The 16,225-nt window shown below is 35.6% G+C and overlaps 1 protein-coding gene across 3 annotated transcripts in view; it reads left to right on the top strand.

The window, feature by feature from the left end:
* The window catches only part of LOC145683386 (tRNA wybutosine-synthesizing protein 2 homolog), a 34,165-nt gene that overhangs the window by 7,978 nt on the left and 9,962 nt on the right, over nt 1-16,225 (top strand). For 2 of the 3 annotated variants that reach the window (XM_081754723.1, XM_081754735.1), the window contains exons 3-5: nt 4,622-4,772; nt 11,882-12,085; nt 12,484-12,547. In XM_081754723.1, the coding sequence (XP_081610849.1) occupies nt 4,622-4,772; nt 11,882-12,085; nt 12,484-12,547 (419 nt within the window). The remainder of the gene's footprint in view (nt 1-4,621; nt 4,773-11,881; nt 12,086-12,483; nt 12,548-16,225) is intronic. The other variant, XM_081754726.1, reaches the window with a different exon arrangement.

A 16,225-nucleotide genomic window follows, 5' to 3' on the forward strand; every position in this document is an offset into this window, starting at 1 on the left:
TTTTGCCTCACCTTCCACACTTTTGCTTATACTATGCAATACATATATATATCAAATTGTCTCTTTTGGTTTCAATTTTAATAATTATGATTTGACATATCATCTGCTGTACCTCTCAAATTTGACGCCATAGGCAGGAGTATCTCTGATGCAAGGCAGTAAAGTTCTCGTACCAAACTAATAGGATCCCAGTAGATGCTTACAAAAATCCGAGGTGTTCGAAAACTTTTGAGCAGTAGTGTAATTTAAAGGTGGAACTAGTCATCACATTATCTTCTTCATTTGTTTGCTTTATTTAACCTAACTTTGTAATACAGCCGCACTTAGTGCGAAGTTTACTGATGGATGCTATACAGAGACAGATTATAGGTAAATAAACACCTCTATTTATAAACTTTTCCCTTTTTTGAACTGTATTCGCTTAACCCATTACTGTCCCTTGGCAACTTAAGTTGCCACGGCAATTTTTCGTTATAGCGCAGAAATTCATGGATTGACGTTGCAGGTTTTAACCATGAAGGTACTTTGGAGTCTGTTTCGTCATAGCATCGTTGCATTTTCTTTGTATGATATATTGACGTAAGGTTAGCATTGTTTTTGACTACAATGTGTTTTGAGGAGAAAGACTCAACTGGATTGATTTCAAAGACTCCAGAAGGAAGGATTGAAGGTCTGTAAAGGAGGAGTAACTTGATTTTAATAGTTATGTTTTCGCAGTGTATTTTCTCCCTCAAAATTGTAACTTTCCAAAATTTTCCCTTTTTTTAATATGTATGTGCCATTTGGCAACTTAAGTTGCCGGCCTAAAAATCAAGAAAAAATAAATATTTTTCAAAAATATTCTAATTTCTATTTTAGAGTACTATTAAGACCAAATAGGCGAAAAGAAACTTTTCAAAATACCACTGGGGAATTCTGGGCACTAATGGGTTAATACAGAAACCAAATAGTAGCCAGAGGATTACCGATCAATTTCTTGTTGATCGTCTTTTAGCTTGAAACAAAATCTTATAGAATTAGTGAGTTCCATGATTTTGGCCTGGGAGACTTTTGTTTCATGCAAACATTGGGAAAGTTATTTACGGGATGCGGATTATTGGGGACGCCGTTTGATGAAGCGATTTAGAATAGCCCAGACTTTTTTAATTGTGTTCATATCTGAGAACTAACAGACTTATGGCAGTTTTTGGGTGCCATTTTGTGCCTGACAGGTTTGAGTGTTTTTGATAGTATAACAGGGTTCGCTGTACACTTACACTTTCTTTTTGATGTCTTTTAAGCTGGATAATAACTCGATTGACGGTGAAGAATGGAATATGAATATTTCGGTAAATTTGTCTTTGGCTTGCATCGAAATTGCATTGTTATATTGTCCGACTACGCTCGAAATCTCAACTCTTTGCCTCGCGGCATCGTTGTTTCTCTTACGGAAGTTTCACACTGTTCTCATCGGGAATAACAAACAAATTGCGATCATTAATGACCTTCAGATCATTACATTTCATTATACTTCAAAGTGTCTTATTCACTAACGATGTCTCTAGATACATATTTAAAAGGAAAAAATAATCTTGCAACCACATGAAAAATTATAACACACTGTTTGAAGGATTCCCTTGACTTCTGTGGACGACTTTGTTTCCTTCTTCTACGTTGCCAAACGTGTAACATGTTGATGGATTTTTTTTTTCTTCCCGAAAACCCTATAATTAGAATAAAATATCTTTTAAAATGAAAAATTAATATGAGTTTATTCCATACTTCCAAGTTATGATACTCAAAATTGCTTTAAGAAAAATGGTTCCTCTTGAAAAGCTATTACAAGTCTGAAAATGTTCCACATGTTAGATGTACTGAAAATATATTCTAATTATACTGGCAGTTATAAAGTGTCCAAATTGTAGGAAATTGCGTCTCAAACAAGGCAGCAAATGTCAAATATGCCTTGAGATTTATTTTAAGAAGTAGATGTGAAAAACGTAGTACGAACACTCACTCACTTTTCCCAGAAGGACTTCCTAAGTTGAAGAGAATAAATGAAGTACTTATGGTTGAGCAACTTTAGGTGTCAGTTTTATGAAGTAGTTTTACACTACCTGAATTCAGTTTTTATTTTTATTTTTTAATTATTTTATTGTGCCAGCTGTTAAACATTTATAAATATTCAAGTTTTTTTAAATTCCCTTTAACGATTCATGGTGACTTAAAATACAAATCAGTTGCTCTTGGCTATAAAATTTATCAAATCAAAAAAAAAAAAAAAAAAAAAAAAAAATCTTAATTAAATAACAAGTAATAAAATGTAAAAGTGTTCAAACAATACGGTTTATAAGGACGTAGCAACATCGCATTAGCTGCTGAGTGTATATGCCAGACTCAGGTTCATAGTAGAGGAATGGAGAGCAATATTAATAAAGTTGATTATAGAATAGTAATATTATCCGCAATAAATATTCCTTTTCCTCGCTTATAGAAACTTGATAGATAAATTGCACTTGTCCTTAATTATATAACGCTAGAATTTATACTGTACATTCATAGTGTTGAGTCAAGGTATACGCCACGAAGAGAAATAATATATATAAATACACATTTAAGGAATAGAGGAAATAACCGATATTTTATAAACATTTGATCAATTATAGGCGGTGGATGATTCAGTAAAACTGAAAGAGTAAAAAATTGCTACTACGCCGTGGATCTATCCCAGCTGCCGGATCTATTACTCAGTCCTTCTTCAGTCCAATCACACATCTTTGTGTCATCAGGTTGATATTCAGCTATTTAGATCTCATGAGCTATTTTCTCGTGGCTATGGTTAGCGTACTTCTCTTTGGCGCGGAAGACTCACGTTCAGATCTAGGGCCGTGGTGGCTCAGTGGTAGAGCGCTCACCTCTGGTGCATGGGGTTCTCAATTCGGTCTCAGGTCGCGCCAAGTGAACTTTGTGGTGAACAGACACCGTGTGCGTGAGTTTTCTCTGGTTTCTCCCGTTTCCTCCTACTATTTTGTTTTCATTCCACCATTTCATTCATTTCTCGTCATCACTGTCTCCTTTAGCTTAGCCGGCATAACCGTGGAACGTAAAACTTAAAGATTTATTTATTTATTTATTTATTTATTTTTTTAATGTTCGGATCTACGATTAGGCGCAGCTCCACGCAGTGATGATTTCAGAGTTCTCCCGGGAAAGACTCTGAATACACGGAGGGGTAATAGTATTCATGCGAAAATACTGGTACATCACGCCGAGCATGATCGGAGATATGCCCCAGGGAAGAATTTTGTATCTACGAGGGCCAGTATGTTTCTTCCCGGATCGCCCCTTGGTGTCTTCAGTGGGCTCATATCTCATATAGTCTCAGTACAGAAAAGCCACTATACTCTAATCCAAGGAAAAAATAGGCAAGTTTGTCTGCGCAACAAAATAATATAGGTGAATTACGAAGAACCATTCAAAAGAGTGGCCTTCCGAATACCATTTGTAACATTTTGAGCGTCGTTAACTTTCACCCACAGTGAGTGTAGGGTAAAAAGATAAATTATTTTGTTTACGTAATTCTAGTTCAGTATAATGAGTATTAAATACATAGGCACTGGGTTACTCAACAGTGTCAGTCATGCGTGTGAAAAGCTGATCACAAATTTTAAGACTGAACGATACGTAACTGTTGAGAGAAACAACTGCGTAGCGCAGTGGTTAACTAATAAGTACGCAGCCCTGACTAGCGCCTCGACTGAGAGGCTCAGCTTGAAGTGGCATACTTGGCTCCCTCTCTCCCTCTTAATATATTATTAAATAAATTAGTTTATTGAACTAGAACCGTGTGGGCGTTTCTGCATCATTACACTTTACGGATCATCGTGCCGTATAAATGTGTACTGAACAATGAAACATAGTGTAGCCGTAACTGAGTGCTAGATCCTTATCGAGGACAAGTTGGTTGTTGTAACTTACAATAATATTCGAACAAAGTATGAAAAGTTTCTTCAGGTCTTTTTAAAACAGAATGCCAACAGCAACATCACCATCTACATTTTAGGTAAGTAGAAATATATTTAAAAACGCATTGCATTGCTTTATTTGAGAAGAGGATGGAGTAGATCCGTAGTTATAGCCTAGAGCACAAGAGTGTGGTAATTGCGCCCTACCAGTACAGTAAGCCAGAGGTCCTTACATCTTACTACTATATTTGGAAAGGAGATAGTGGCGCAAGAGTGTGGTAATCCTATCTTGCCAGTACGGTAAGCCAGAGCCCCTTGTGCGGTGTTTGGTTTAGTATCATTTCACTTCATGAACTTTTTATATAAATACGCTTTCAAACTCTTACTTTTTTGGGCCACAGTGGCTCAGTGGAAGAGCGTTCACCTTTAGTGCATGGGGTCCTTCGTTCGATCCCAGCTGCGCCATATGAACTTTCTGGTGGACAAACACTGTGTGCGTGAGTTTTCTCGAGGTTCTCCCGTTTCCTCACACTTTCTTCATTCATTTCTCATCATCACCGTCTCCTTTACCCTGGCCGGCATAACCATGGGACGTAAAACTTAAATATTTAATTTCTTACTTTTTGCTAAAGCTAAAATTAATAGTATGTAACTTTTGCCATATTTTGTTTTTCCAGGGGAAGATGTATGGAAAATCGTATGTAAAGCACTGCATGTGAACCGAATAGCATTGAAAGGAGCAATTCATGCAGACTCCTTCAGGACTCCAGATGTTAAGCTTGTCTGGGGAGAATCTTCCATTGTCCATCATCAGGATAATGGCATTAAGTAAGTGTTATATATTAATATTAATTAATAATACAATATATATATTAATTAAGAACATGTTATTATATTATCATTGCTAAAAATGGAGTTCCTTAAGTGAAGCAGCTGAGTTTTGTTTCAACCCATGAAGAACTACAACTGGAACAAATGATATATGTTCATTTATGTCCCAATCAACTTTTGAACTTTAGATTTGACAATTAGATACATTTTGTCACTATATCTGATGTATTTAATGAAGAGTTTGCTGGCAGTAAATATGTAATGACTCGGGAAAAAAGTTTTTTTTTTCCACGGCTGTTAGGCCTGGGAAGATTTTATTTTAAGATTTAGATTTTAATGCAGAAATACGTGTGTTGTTTAATAAGAATAGACATAAATGTATTTGAGTATAATTGTATAATTTAAAATTTTAGATTCACTTTAAAAGATAAAAACTATAAAGGCAATAGCAATATTCTTTTCAAAGCCAGATATTTCATCAGCATAGTAAAATATTGTAAACAGCTTCTGGTGAAAGGGAAAGTGTCCTGCCAAAACAGTATAAAAAGCTTCTATTTCAACAACAAAGGTAGATTTGGATACCTGAACTTAGATAGGCTCAACGAATTACTACAAGAATGGCAGCACATTCTCCTGGGCAAGTAAGTTGTCCTTCTTCATTTACTAAATTGTTATGATAACATTGGCTCTTCTAGATTGTTGGAAGGTTTTCCAACGACAGGTTAAAATCTCCACTATACTACCAAATCATTGAATTACTGATCATTTAAATTTATCTTGTTCCTGTAATCGTTTCTTTAATGATTGAATTAGTTTGTTGTGTCCAGTGTTTAAATATTTCTGCATAAGCTAATGACACTTGTATTACCGCTAGGATTAAATATTTCTTCTCTCAGTGTCTTAAAATTAGCTTCAAGCAGAATGTGACATTTGTTTGTTGATTTATTATTCATGAATAAAATCGTGTTAGCTAACTGTTCATTAAACCTTTCATTAACATACATAGATGTCTCAGATACCTCTAATAACTGTAATAATAATCAATATTTTTAAGAGACAGAACATAAGAGTATGTTGTACCTTTCTTTTTCCGCTATAGCTCGAAATAAGATTTAATTACTGTATTCTGAAAAAAAAAAAAAAAAAATTAAAAACACGAAAAATCAGGAATAAAAATCATATGGTTAACTAACTAACTCTATGTCCTGCCGCGTTCACGAAAACTCTCCACTGACTTCTATCCGTAGTCAACTGGATCCAGTTTCTATTTTGTATTCCTATTTCTGCGAGATCCAGTTTAATATTGTCCTCCCATCTACTCCTGGGTCTTCCTAATGGTCGTTTTCCGATTGATCTTCCAGTTAAGACTCTGAAAGCGTTCCTACTTTCTTGCATCTTAGCTACATAATCTGCCCACCTGAGCCTCTTAGACTTAATGATCCCATGAATGTTTGATAACATATAAATTACGTAATTCCTCGTTATGAAGTTTCCGCCATTCCCCACTCCCATTCCTTTTGGGTCCAAATATTTGTCTCAGGATCTTGTTCTCAAATAATTTCAGTCTATGTTCTTTCTTCATAGTAAGCGACCATGTTTCTCAACCATACAGAACAACAGGCATGATTATCGTTTTATATATTTTAAGCTTCAAATCCCTGGAGAGAATTCGCGACAACAATATATTTTGAGCTGAATAATAACACAAATTCCCTGGTTTTAGTTTACATTTAATTTCTTCGTGGATATGGTTTTCGTCTGTTAATATTGAGCCTAGATATTTAAAAGTATCCACTTTATCAAAAGTATTGTTCGATATTTTTGAAATTATAAGATTAATCGATAGAAAAAAAAATGCAAATCAGTGGACGTATCGGGTTTTCTAGTTTCAACAAATTGCTTGTATTGCTTTGAAGAGTCATTTTCAACGACAAAAGTATTTTAGTAAATATTTTAATAATGTTAGCAATTTGTTCTGAAAATGTAGTAGTTCGATTTCATGAAACAATATTGTTGTTTACAATTCGTACATAAACTAGAACTTACGTTAGTAACATTTTAGGAGCCAAAGTTATATATTTTATGAAGCACATTCCGTGTCAGATCCATTTATCTATACAGAAGTCCTTTTCTGAGTTTAGCGTTGCAATCCCACGACCTAAAGAATCCATTTTTTTAATACTAATGCTGAAGTTATGCACTTAATGTACTCATGGTGCGAAATAGTTGGTATGTGTACAGTACCTAAAAAAGTTTTCTTTTATCATTATGTTTGTCAATGCATGAACTTACCCAATAACTTTTTTAAGATAGTTAACTTTGGTATGTGTAAACAAATTCAAAAACAAAATTACAAAGCAGCTTTTATCATCATCATCATCATAGGTATTCTGCCAGTATTGGTAAGTCACTTACTGCAACTGAGAAGCTTCCATGCTCCACGGTCTTCCGCTAACCTCTTCATCTTCACGTACGATTTTTCTGTTTTGATATCGTCCATTGATTGTAGTCCCCTTCGCCCTCTCCCTCTCTTTCCTGTCACCATACCCTCTAGCACATCTCTCATGATAGAGTTTCTACTCAGGCAATGTCCCAACCACTTCCTCTTCTTAATAATATCTAACACCTTCTCATTCGTTTTCCGCTCTACCCAGCTAATTCACTCCATTCTTCTCCACACCGACATTTCGAAAACTTCCAGTCGTTCTTCATCATTTTTGCGTAATGTCCATGTTTCTGACCCATACAGTACAGTACTCCACACGAAGCATTTTATAGATAAAGGATTTTTAAATTAGTCATAAAATGAGTTTTAAAATGTTTAAAGTATTTTTTATTGTTTTCTGTAAAATTACGTTTTAAAAAATAATAAACTAAAAATACAGTCACGGACAAAACTTTAATACATAAGTTGAACGTAATCCGTGACAATATATATACATAGGATTTATAGAGGCTAAAATTCGAGGGACAGACAGTTAAAAAGACAATACTCAAATTTTCTGTTTCAAACACCTTGTCATGATGTATCATTAAACAAAGAAGCAATTCGTAAAGAAAGAAAAAAAGTTTTACCACCGTTAATATAATACCACACCCAAAACTGTCGTTAAATTCTTTAATTTTGTATACTGAACTTATATTATTCTAGTTTCTAATAGGGTATCTGGAGCTCACAATAGTGTTTGCCAACGGAGAACGAAATTACAAGCAAAATTTTATATCAAACTCTAAAGGATATTGTGTCTGTTCCTTGATTTATGATACCTTTGTCTTATCTGTAAGTTTGAATTTAGGCACCCTGTAAAACGCATATGGCAAAAGGTGTATAACTTGTAGATACTGGCTTATGTACTTAGGCACCAAACTGACACCATAAGATATGCTGGGTTGCATACCTTACACTTCCTGGCACCCAAAGAAATGCCAGTTTGCAAACCAAAATGAAGATAATCAGCTCCTGACGAAAGATAGGATTCACAAGTAGTGAATGTTGTTTAGACATGTTTTTAAATTGTAGAATCTATTACAGGAAAACAAAACTGATACATGAATAAGGAAGTCATTAAAGAGCCAAAGAAGTTTTCTTTCTTTTTTTTTTCATCGCGTATAGTGTTGTAAGGACCTGGAGAAAACCGGAAATTTTGGTTAAAAAACCAGTTTTTTTCCCGAGCTTGGAAAAAAATGTAAAAATTGGGAAAATTAAAATTTTCGAGTACTTTAGTACGTTATGCTTTTAAAATGAAAACTATTTTATATATACTAGTTTACAGTTAAGATCAGTGAGTAGTTATATTTCTTGTATTAGAATAGGTAAAATTTGTGGCAACGAATATATTTGCACCACTCCTTTAAAGTAAGCACCGTGATAGAATGGAGTTATGGCTACAAAAGATACTAAAATATAATCCTAGTTAGATTAATTAATATAGACGTATTTAAATTATCTTAAGTAATATTATAAAGTTACCGTTTTACGGCAGGGAAGTGTTGAAACAACAGGACCAGAATCATTTTAGTTATAACCAGTATGTTAAAATCAAATATATATTTTATGGAGATACGTATCTTCCGTGTGCTGTGTAAAATTTGCGGAAATTTTGAACCCATTACAAAAAATATTTTGTTCGGAAATATTGGCAAAACCTGGAAAATATAATTTAAAAACATTTCTTCGTCTGATGCTAATCTTATTTGCTGTAACGTGTCTGCAGAATGTATACCTAGGTGTATTTCGCTAGTAGGAAAAATATTTAAAGCAACAACTTTTAATTTTACTTTTTATTTTTCTGATTTCTGATAAAAAAAAATCCTCTTTATTATTTGTATATTTTTCGAACAACTCAAAAAGAGAGATGATGTTATTTGCATATACACACAAACGCCGTACAAGTGCGTAAGTTTGAGCAGCAACAAATATATTAATAAATTTAACATGTGTAACTTCCGTTCGTTATTATTAAAGACTAGCAGAATACCCGTTCTTCGCACGGGGAGAATACGTTTCATTTTGGGTATAAGGGGCACCAATGAACTTAGGGACCCCAAAAACTTAATTTGACACTACTATAGTCATTTTCAATTACTTTTACATGTCACCCTCCCCCTTTACTAGTACTAATGGGGCTGAATTTGGATTTAAACAGCTTCGGAAGTGTTAATGCTCATCTCAGAACCCTCAAAACCATGGATTCAACACTAATATCGGGCATCTCTCCCCGCCCCCAAGTTAGAGGATGAATTTGGATTTAAACGGCATCGGAAGTGCTACTGTTCATTTCAGTGACCCTAAAAACTATGGATACGATACTAATATCGGTAATTTTTGATCATATTTATATATATCCTCTCTCTCCTTGTTACGGGGGTGAATTTGGATTTAAACGGCATCGGAAATGGCACTGCTCATCTCAGCGATCCCGAAAACTATAGATTTGACACTAATATCGGGCACTTTCAGTTATTTTTATATATCTCTTCCTACCCAAGTTGCGGGCCTGAATTTGGATTTAAATGGCATCGGAAGTGTTACTGTTCATCAAAGCAACCCCCAAAACTATGGATTCGACAGTAATATCGGTCATTTTCGATCATTTGTATATATAACTCCCCTCTCCCCCACCCTCAGGTCACGGCGCTGAATTTGGATTTAAATGGTATTAGAAGTGTTACTGCTCATCTCAGCGATTGCGAAAACTATGGATTCGACACTAGTATCAGTCGTTTTCGATCATTTTTATTATATCATCCCCTTCCTCCTCCCTAAAGTTTTGTCGTTGAATTTGGATTTAAACTGCATCGTTCATCTCAGGGGTCCTGAAAACTATGGATTTACACTAATATCGATCATTTTGCATCATTTTTATATAGTCTACCTCCTCCTCCCCCCAATTTGCGGGGATAAATTTGGATTTAAACGGCATCGAAAGTGTCACTGTTAACTTCAGCGTCCCCGAAAGCTATGGATTCGATACTGATATCGGCTTTTTTCCATCTTTTTATATACCTTCCCTTTCCCTTCCCCCAAGTTGCAGATCTGAATTTAAATTTAAGCTTCATCGGAAATGTCACTGTTCATCTCAGCAACCCCAAAACTATGGGTTCGACACCAAGATTGGTAATTTTCAATATATATCCGCAGTTCCTTCCTCCAAGTTGCACCTTCAAAGTGAAATGCTAAAATCCATCCTAGGCCCTAAATTCATCTATGTTGAAATTTTTTATTGAGATCAATCTGGTGGGTCAAGAGTTTTTAAATTACAAATATATTCACTGTCGCACTAGAGAACAGGTATTTGTTTACTTACAAAATTTTGTACATAAAATTTATAGTAAATTTTGTATTTGAATATTAAATGATAGTAATTATATGTCTAACCGGTAAGTGCATGAGTAATATTGAAATTTACCTACCGCTCTTTCTTTTAAGAAATAATTTGGTAAAAATTAACAAAATTTCACCAGATCAAAGAACACATTAAGGACTTAGTTTCATTCAAGAGCCCTATTTGTTGCAAAACAGAAACGCTTCATGATGGTAGATGTGTATGCAATTGTAAAATTTCTGTAATTAACACATCCAGGTATATACGACTAAGAGGCACATAAAGGAAATGAGTGAAGACTATTAATTTTCAAGAATAATTACAACAATTTTATTTTCGAATACTTCTTTTTTAAAATATTCGCTATATTGAAATTTCTCAACTTACATTTTTCACGCGTTCGAAAAAAAAATGTCCCATTACTAGTAAAACCAACCTAATGCAAAGATTTTTGTTATTTTCCCAATTTTTCCGGAAGGAAACCGGATAAAACGGTTTTTTACCAGCAGGTTCAAAATTTACGGAAATTTTACAACACTAATCGCGTAGTGGTTAACGCACCGGCACGATACGCTGAACATCCCGGGTTCGAATCCTGGTCCAGTCACCCACTTTTTCCCTCTTCGTACACCATTGAATTCGCACTTACAGAGGATTTGGTATATCAAAAATCCGGTTATTTCTTCCTTTCATTAAAATATAACGATAATACTAGCGTTACAGGTGTTGTGAATATGGAGACGGGATTGTCCAAGCACAACAGCTAGGTTGTTGTGGAACAAGCCATGTTTTCTAAGTAAATAGCTCCAACTTCAAGAATGAGAGAGTGTATGACTGTTCTTGGAAGCGGATTGCGTAGCATAGTGGTTACATCGGCACGGTACGCAGAAGATTCCGGGTTCTATTCGTGGTCCACTCATCTACCTTTTCACTTTTCGTGTATCAAATAAACGTAGCTCTTCTAGCAAAATAATTTCTTAAGGCAAACGCACAGAAGATAGCAAACACTTATCGCTGAAACGTCTGCGTTCCGATTGGTATTAAAGTACTTAGGCGAGTACTCATTTTTTGTTATGATTAAATACATCTGACATTGAAATCGTAGTGTCATGGGATGTTTAATAAGAATTTGAATCTTAAATACATCTGGGACACAATAATAAATTAATCAATAAATAATCAGTCGGGTAGTACCCGAACTAAATGCTAAATAAGTTAAATGAAACAAAGTAAGGTTATAAATTAAATTTCCCATAGTTAATGCCATATTTTCTTTGGCAGGTATTCTTGGGATATAAGGACATGCATGTTCTCGCGTGGTAACGTGTCTGAAAGGCATCGGATGGGTTCTTTGAACTGTGAAGGTGAAGTAGTAGTTGACCTGTACGCTGGAATTGGATATTTTACTCTGCCAATCCTTATAGGTTCAAGAGCGTCTCTTGTTCATGCATGTGAATGGAATCCTGCAGCAGTGAGTGCCTTAAGGTAATAAATAAATATGGCTTCAAATAGTGTTATTCTGTTTTTAGCTTAACATACTAACGATGCTCCACGAACTTGGTTTCCTGGTTGAATTAAAAATATTTGTTCAAGTCTGTGCAGATTTTTAAATTTTTGTAAACTGTATAGTAACTTTTGAATATGATGTTGTATCCTTTTGCATCTATATGATATTTAAATTGAATTAAATTTTCCTACTGCCCATTTGTACTTTTAGAAATTAAAGAGAGAGAGAGAGGGTGAGTGAGAAGGGTGGGGTGAAGAGAAGTTCGCAAAAATAACATAGAATGGATTTGACTTGGACTTTCGTGTTAAGGCTAATTATTTAGAAGTTAACTGATCCCAGAGTATACTTATACCTTAACTTTCTTTTCTTTTCTTAGGAGAAACTTAGAAATGAACAACATTGAAGACAAGTGTATCATTCATAAAGGAGATAACAGAGAGGTATGTAGTTTCGGCTGTGTATTATGAGTGTAACATACTATGAATCATGTTGCTATGTGTGCAGCTAGTTTTGCAATACTAGCTCTCAATAAGTAAGTTTTACTGTTATGAAAATTAACAAACTACACGAGTTCCTTTTTCATTTTATTATATTGGGTTGGTTCATTAGTTCGTTCCGTTTGGAACTAATGGACACATATTTTGTTTGAGGGTTGAACTAATCAGACAATCGGAGAATGATGTATTCTCCCACATTGTTCACAATCTTTTGCCTTGAGCTCCTTCGCGGCTAAACGGTTAGCGTATGCGCCTTTGGCGTGAGACACCCGGGTTTGATTCCCGGCGGGAGCTCATGTGGTACGGATTCCACGTTAATCAGTAGGTCCCGTCTCATATAGCCTCGCTGCTGAAAGGTACATTAAACTCAGAATAAACTCAACTCAACAGTCTTTTGCTAACAGTAGGCAGTTGTTGAATGCCTTTGTAATAAAAAAAAAACTCAAAAAAAAACAAAAAAAACTCAGTAGTTTGGATATATAGAAGTCATCAAAGACAAAAGTCACAGTGAGTCAGGTTCTTCGAATGGTCGTCGTCAAAGTGGAATAGGCGACCAGAGCGTGGAGCATCGCTCAGGCTAAAATTTTCACTTCAGAACCTGTCAAACCATTTCCGTGTGGACCTTTCAGAAGTAGCGTCCTCACTGTACGGCACAGATTTGCTTGTGATTAATAAAAGTGGTTAAATTAAAATATTTAGACTTAGGTTTGGCAGATGATTTTAGAACCCGTATCCCACGCTGTCGCCTTAGAGCATGAGAGGCAGGTTTTAATTTTTTTTTTATATAGAAGTAAAGTAAACGAACCCTAATTTACCTCAAGATGCTTAGTTATAATTTTATTTACACTATGTACATAATGCGATTATTTACACAATATTTAAGTTACAAGTTACTAATATGATTGTCGCTAGGAAACCAACTACGATGGTTCAGATTGTCTTTCTTAGCTGAGTTCTTTACTAGTGGAGGTAGTTGAACTTACAGGTAAATGTGGATACCTCTCACCCAAAGTCCGAGGTTACTTCCTTTTCACATGGCTAACTCAAAAACACTCTTGACGTCTCGGCTGCTCCCGTGATTTTTTCTTCCGTCCATTCTGTCCGCCTGAATCTTATTATATTGCCCAATTTTATCAGTCTTTTAACTTCACATTAAAGACTTGATGATTTTTTGGCAATTAAAAGGTCTCATTACCTTCTATATCAATTGTCCCTTAGGACAAGTTGTTATAACCAAAAAATATTTTAATGGTTTCTCTTTTTTCTCTCTCTCTCATTAAATCTGCTTTCAACACACTTGGATGCCTCTGCGCCACTAGAACCTTTGTTGAACTCGTACTTCTTGTCAGTGACACTTCATGCTTCAGGTCCTGAAAGACAGAAATTGAGCAACCTTAGCAAAACCACAAATAGAGTTACACATTACTGATAACACTAGTTAACAAAGGTTTTGTTACATAAAAGGAAATACCTGTTCTTAAAGGAACTTTTTGCGCTGAATTCGAATATGCACTCGGTTTTTCTCCATCACGTACGATTTTCCCGTAACAGAGGGATTTTCGGGAAAATCCCTCAAAAATTTCCCTTTTCGTTTATTTTACACCCCAAGATCTTGTCCCCTTGCATATACTAACATAGAAATTATACCTAAGTATACTTTGATTCATATTTAACAAACCCTCCAAGTTTCGTAATAATCGCTTTATTCTTTCGAGAAATAAATATGTTTGTATGTATACTGTGTGTATTGTTTATTGCACCTTATAGTAATGCTTTCAGATCTCTTAAGTTGAGATAAAACGTTTTGCTTTATTACCACAAACACATATATAAAATATAATACAATATAATTTACAAGTGTGACAATTTACAATAAACAATAATACAAATGTACCAAAAGGTCATGAAAAGACAATCAAAACTATCACAATATATGAAACTTCCATTGGGTTACAAAAACGTACACTACTTCCTTCTTTTGTAAGAAATGTTGCATTCTCTAACAAGACCCCAACAATAGTCCCCCATCATTGAAGGATCCCATCGTCCCTGGTACCATTTCTCCATTGCCATTATATCTTGGTGGAATCTTTCCCCCTGTTCGTCGCTGAGAGCACCTAGGTTAGCAGGAAAGAAGCTGAGGTGGGAATGCAAAAAGTGGATTTTTAAAGACATCCTACAACCCAACTCTTTGTATTTCTGTATCATGTCCTGTACGATTTCTGTGTAACTCTCAGCTTTGTTATTGCCCAGAAAGTTGCGCACAACACAGTTAAATGCTGTCCAGGCAGCTAGCTCAGCACTGTTTAACTTGCTGTCAAAGCTATCATCAAGCATTAATTTCCTAATTTGGGGACCAATAAACACTCCCGCTGAAATCTTAGCATCACTCAGGTTAGGGAACTTATCTCGCAAATACTTGAAACCTTCACCAGATGTGTCCATGGCTTTGACAGTTTTTCATAAGTCCTAACTTAATATGAAGTGGCGGTAGTAATATCTTATTAGGATCTACCAAAGGAGCGTATTTGACGTTGCATTCTCCAGGTACGTAATTCACTCTAGGTTCCCATTCCTTCACTTCATAATGTTTGTCATCAGCTCGGCTATCCCATAAACATAAAAAACATTGGTACTTCGTGTAACCGCACTGCAGTCCTAATAAAATACCAACTACCTTGAGATCACAACATATTTGCCAACAATGGTCCTTGTAATTTATAAGATTTAGCAAAGTTGACATGGTGTCATAGGATTCCTTAATCTTCACTGAGTGCGCAAGTGGTATAGAAGGTTTTTTATTTCCATTATGTAAAAGGATAGCTTTAAGGCTGACCTTTGACGCGTCGATAAATAACCTCCATTCTTCTGGAACGTAAGGAATTCCTAGCTCCGCCATCAACCCATTTATATCCGTACATACGCACACATTATCTTGCATTGAGAAATAGCTTGAAAATTGAACATGCCTTTTCCTGTACACTGATATGTTCGTTTCTGCATCCAATAAGTTCCACTGCTGGAGCCTTGATCCCAGAAGTTCCGCCTCTTGTTTTGTCAGGTGCAAATCACGGACTAGGTCATTAAGTTCACATTGCCGGATGAAATGTGGCTCGCGAACACAGTCAGGGATGAACGTTGGATCCTTGGATGTACATGTTGATGTCGATGGTTCATCAAGGTCATGATCATCATCAGAGTCTTTTGGCCATATCTCTTTCCAGTTGGTAGGGGGCTCGGGAAGTGGAAGTTCATCCCCGTGCGGAATAGGTCTAATTGCGGATTTAACGTTGGGATAACTTATTGTGTATTTGCTTTTTTTAGAATGTCCCTTAACTACTGTGAGACAAAAATAACAATCATCCAGCTGGTTGGTGGGTTCTCTCCACACCATTGGTACAGCAAATTTCATGAACCTCCGTTTCCCTTTGGCCCATGCAAGTAAAGTCACGTAGCACGACGCACAAATTATGTTGGGTGCCCAAGTTTTGTCCTGATCTCCCACACGACATCCGAAATATATATAATATGCTAGTTTCACCGATGGCGTAATGGATCTACACTGTCCTTTAACTACAAACTGGCCACACACATAACAAAAACTATTTGGTGAGTTAACAC

Source organism: Thermobia domestica, chromosome 1 (assembly GCF_964235325.1).
Source record: "Thermobia domestica chromosome 1, izTheDome1.hap1.1, whole genome shotgun sequence".
In the NCBI taxonomy this organism is placed as follows: domain Eukaryota; kingdom Metazoa; phylum Arthropoda; class Insecta; order Zygentoma; family Lepismatidae; genus Thermobia; species Thermobia domestica.